Source organism: Alosa pseudoharengus, unplaced genomic scaffold (genome assembly GCF_046254945.1).
Source record: "Alosa pseudoharengus isolate Yale_2024_CS ecotype anadromous, Long Island Sound unplaced genomic scaffold, YU_APseudo_1.1 YU_APseudo_1.1_scf_10, whole genome shotgun sequence".
Classification (NCBI taxonomy): domain Eukaryota; kingdom Metazoa; phylum Chordata; class Actinopteri; order Clupeiformes; family Clupeidae; genus Alosa; species Alosa pseudoharengus.
The window spans coordinates 27,138,524-27,143,523 of record NW_027468565.1 but is presented as its reverse complement, the minus strand read 5'-3'; the positions used below and the strand labels follow the sequence as shown (position 1 = coordinate 27,143,523).

At 48.9% G+C, this 5,000-nt stretch overlaps 1 protein-coding gene across 1 annotated transcript in view; it reads right to left on the bottom strand.

The window, feature by feature from the left end:
* Positions 1-5,000, bottom strand: part of reln (reelin) — a 140,037-nt gene that overhangs the window by 50,576 nt on the left and 84,461 nt on the right. The window contains exons 8-11 of the mRNA XM_076269304.1: positions 4,963-5,000; positions 1,748-1,844; positions 467-707; positions 1-121 (exon numbers count right to left, since the gene is read on the bottom strand). The exon at positions 1-121 is cut by the window's left edge and continues 19 nt beyond it; the exon at positions 4,963-5,000 is cut by the window's right edge and continues 14 nt beyond it. Coding sequence (XP_076125419.1) covers positions 1-121; positions 467-707; positions 1,748-1,844; positions 4,963-5,000 — 497 coding nt within the window. The remainder of the gene's footprint in view (positions 122-466; positions 708-1,747; positions 1,845-4,962) is intronic.

Genomic DNA, 5,000 nt, shown 5'->3' with positions numbered 1-5,000 from the left:
AGTCTTCCTCCCAGTAGCTGCGGCCCTCCTCTCGGTGCAGGTCGATGTCGCGTGTGGACGCAAAGCTGTGGCCATCCCCCCCGTGGAAGTACATGGCGTTCCCCTCCGACTGGCAGGCATGCTGGCCAATGAGACAGGAGAAAGACAAACGTGTGGTGTGATAATGTGTCCATGGGATTTAAATGATTTATGTTTGTTTGTGTTTATGAGTTATGAACCATGATATAAAAAAAGTGTGTTGAATTATCGATTTATATGACACTTGTGATTATTTTATTTGACCCTTATTTAACCATGAGAACCAGTACTCATTTACAATATTTAGGGGAAGAATATGGCATAATGGTTGGCACTTGCCTAATGCCTTTGCAGTTTCTTTTCACTCTAAAGCAGAAAGCAAATACCAAGCATATGCCTCTAAACACTGTAAATGTAAGCACAGGTTCTGCATGCGTCGGCAGCATACCTTCACTGTGGCGCCGGGGAAGAAGAGCCAGTTGGCTGTGTCGGGAGGGTCCAGTGTGTCCTCCAGCAGGTTGGGCCTGTAGGCGGCGTTGATGAGCAGCACGTTGTCCAGCCCCCAGCAGGACTCGTAGCCGTCGGGGCTGGAGCTTGGCTCCTGGGCCCAGCGCAGCCGCACGCCCTCCCCTCTGGAGCCCAGCGGCATCGGCAGCAGGTGCACCACCGTGCTACTGTTAGACGGGGCCCTGAGATATGGAGAGAGAGAGAGAGAGAAAGAGAAAGAGAGGGAGAGAGAGAGTGAGTTAGTGAGTTAGTGAGGGAGAGAAAGAGTGAGGGAGAGAGAGAGAGAGAGAAAGAGAGGGAGAGAGAGGGAGTTAGTGAGGGAGAGAGAGAAAGAGAGAGAGAGAGTTAGTGAGGGAGAGAGAGAAAGAGAGAGAGAGAGAGTGAGTTAGTGAGGGAGAGAGAGAAAGAGAGAGAGTGAGTTAGTGAGGGAGAGAGAGAAAGAGAGAGAGAGAGAGTGAGTTAGTGAGGGAGAGAAAGAGAGTTAGTGAGGGAGAAATAGTTAGAGAGAGAGTTAAGGAGAGAGAGAGCAAGAGGAGGAGAGGGAGGGAAGAAGGGAATGAAGGAATGGATGAGTGGATGAATGAGAGCATATCTAGATGAGTGGATGAGTGACAGCATATACTGTATCTTTGGTCTAACCTTAAAAGAAGTAAATAGGAAAATTCCAAGAGATAAATCAGCAAAAGGAACAAATGAACGGGTAGAAAAAGAGGACTCTTAAGAGTTGCAGTTCTTAGATAATGAAATATTACATACACAATAGAGGTTGTGTGAAAAAATGCAAAGGCAGATAGCATACTACTGGTAAACATACTTTACAAAATGTGTAGAGGAATGAAAAACAACAACAATCTCAGAGCACTGAGGTGTGAGAGTGTGTTTGGTGTGTGGAGGAGCTACAGTAGGTGTGTTGTTTCCATCCACAGGTAGATGTGCTTATACAAAACCAGTGTAATCCGCAGACTGCCAACCTGCGCTTACACAGAAGCTCAGCCCAGCGTTTACACTCCATTATGAAATTAGGCCTCGTCTGGTGGGCACACAGACACACTAAACAAGCTGTGGAGTAACAGAGATGGAAATGAGAAATCAGGGGGAGGTGAGCGCTACTGACAGATGGGGGATTAGGACTGGATGTCTGTGTGAGGAGGATAAGAAATGGAGAGAGAGAGGGAGAGAGAGAGAAAGAGAGAGAGAGAGAGACAGAGAGGCAGAGACGGACCTGATCTTCTCCAGGGTGATCCAGTCATCGGAGCTGTTCAGGCTGTACGCAACGATGATGCTGGGGTCAGAGTAGCTGAAGCGACAGGAGCCGGAGCCTAAAGAAAGAGATAAACACACACGCAGACACACACACACACACACACACACACACACACACACACACACACACACACACATGTAGAGGCGTGCACACACACATACACAAACACACACATAAAAACAGGGAATTGGTGGAACAGATTAATATGCTTAAATATGTGTGTGCGTGTGTATATTTGCATAAGCAACTACACGCACATGCTTTCTGTACTTTGTCTGCATATGAGTGTATGTGTATGTGTGTGTGTATGTGTGTGTGTCACAAATCGGCCGGACACGGAGCAGACTTAGCACGCTCGTTCCTCATGACTCGACAGCTCAGCGCATTAGTGTCAGCGCGCTAAGCCCCACAGAGAGGAGGCAGGAGACGTAGCCGCCACCGCTGCCGCCGCCGCCGATGCAAAATAACGTGTCAGCTTTTTCAGCATCAATTCAATTTGGGCACTTGAGGCTGCCAGTGATCCACGGCCGCCCCCAGGGCCTCCGACACTGAGCCCCTCTCTCTCGCCAGGCCCACAGAAATGATGTCTAAACAGTGTCATGAAGGAGAAATATGTCTGGGTGTGTGTGTGTGTGTGTGTGTGTGTGTGTGTGTGTATGTGTGTGTGTGTGTGTGTGTGTGTGTGTGTGTGTGTGTGGGTGTGTGTTTGTGTGGGAGTGAGAGAAAGATCGGCTTATGGTCTGAAAGGAGCCAATGCAAAGGGGAAAAAAAAAAGGATGAGCAAAGTGCTGATCCAGGCTTTAACAGGGACTGGCCCTTCTTTAGATCTGCTGCAGGACCAGAGAGAGGGAGAGACAGAGAGAGAGAGAGAGGGGGAGAAAGAGAGAGAGAAGCAGAGAGAGGTAGAGAGAGAGGGACAGAGAGACAGAGAGGTAGAAAGAGAGAGAGAGAGAGGTAGAGAGAGAGAGACGGAGGCAGAGTGGGAGGTGGGATGTGCCCTCCAGCAGAAATGTGTGGAGAGTTGAAAGGTCAAGGGTGACTAATGGATGGGTGCACTATCAGACCCCTCCAGCGCTGCACTGTGGCAGGTCCAGATAACCTCTCTGGGCTCTCATGCGCTATGCATGGCCGAGTGTGTTCTCCCTCACTGTAGCTGGGAATCTCAGGGGGACAGCCTGCCGTGTTTGCTGACCACACACACACCTACCATGGTTCACACTGTAAATGCATGCACTAACACACACGTGTCGCACACACACACACACACACACACACACACACACACACACACACGCACCTACCACGGTTCACACTGTAAATACATGCAAAACACAACTCAGGGCTAAAAATGCATCTTGATGAGAGGAGCCCTTCACTGTGTGTGTGTGTATATGTGTGTGTGTGTATGTGTGTGTGTGTGTGTGTGTGTGTGTGTGTGTGTGTGTGTGTGTGTGTGTGTGTGTGTGTGTGTGTGTGTGTGTGTGTGTGTGTGGAGTCTGTGTGGGTGTGTGCGTGTGCGGGGGCCTTCACTGTGCACAGCATAGCTTTGTTGTCTTTCTCACAGTCTCTGCATTCGAGTAGGAATTTGTGTTATGTGTGTTGATATGTGTGTGTGTGTGTGTGTGTGTGTGTGTGTGTGTGTGTGTGTGTGTGTGTGTGTGTGTGTGTGTGTGTGTGTGTGTGTTGCTGTTGTATGAAAGCATATAGGTGAGAGAAGATCACTGCAGAGTAATGCAGGCAGGAGCTGTGCAGTGCATATAATGGACATCAAATATAGAGGACTTCTAAAACATCACTTGGTCCTCCAGGGTGGCTTTCTAGGGCCACTTTAAATCATTCATCAGCGAGAGGAGACGCAGAGCGGAGCATCATTCTGTCTCAGTGAGCCAGACCAACCGCTTGCATTTCACACCGAACAGCTAACATGACTTCACAGGGACGAGCCACTCACACACATTACACAGTTAGATGAACTGCCATGTAACTCATTAATGTAGCCTGCTTAGTCATTTACTTAGATCTCGTCCATTACACACACAACATGAAGTGACATGACATGGTAAAGCAGCTAGGAGTTTGCCACTAGTTGTGAGAGTCCTGACTGAGAGAACAATTGTGAGCTCTAGGCAACAAAAGCAGCTTTCCATGTATGAGATAAGCAGTCTATAGCCTATAAGGCCTTATCACCCGGAGATAAGAAATACTCTTTTCTGATTGGCTGGTGGGGTGGCTATTAATTCTGAATAACAGGACACCGTTCCATATCAATGCTTATGAATGGTAACTATAACAACCATAGTAGGACGACGGTTGCAGCGCTCTAGAATCTTTGGTTGCAGGCTTCGCAACAATGGAATCAACTATAAACAAGCTAACTGTCCATGCTATCGCTGTTATAGGGCCAACGAATGTTGTAGTGAGCTTCTTTTTAAACGGAACCGCGTGTTTCCTTTGCTTTACAGTGGCAACCGGGTGATAAGCGGGATAACGGCCTTCAAGGTGTGTCCAGTTATACGGAATTAATGGACTCGGGCGGAGGCAACTCGCCCTCGTCCATTAATTCCGTATATAACAGGACACCTCGGCGGCCGTTATCCCTTACATAACAGCTGTTTACTCGCTCTCTCTTTGGAGGTTTTAGGACTGATTTTGGCTAACCCCTTGCAGTTCCATCAGTGTTTCAATAGCAACAGTTGTGTGTGTGTGTGTTTTTTTTTACAGTAAACCTTCCGCGGTGTACACAGGACTTTGGGGGCGATGCCATGTGAACCCTAAGATGCTAGCGTATGGGTGCCATGTGAGACTCTAGCGTATGGGCGCCATGTGAGATGCTAGTGTATGGGTGCCATGTGAGATGCTAGCGTATGGGCGCTATGTGAGATACTAGCGTATGGGCGCTATGTGAGATGCTAGTGCATGGGCGCTATGTGAGATGCTAGCGTATGGGTGCCATGTGAGATGCTAGCGTATGGGCGCCATGTGAGATGCTAGCGTATGGGCGCTATGTGAGATGCTAGCGTATGGGCGCCATGTGAGATGCTAGCGTATGGGCGCTATGTGAGATGCTAGCGTATGGGCGCCATGTGAGATGCTAGCGTATGGGCGCCATGTGAGATGCTAGCGTATGGGTGCCATGTGAGACTCTAGCGTATGGCCGCTATGCTGCTACTCACCCAGAGCGAACTGCAGGACGGAGGCGGTGCTGGTGTTG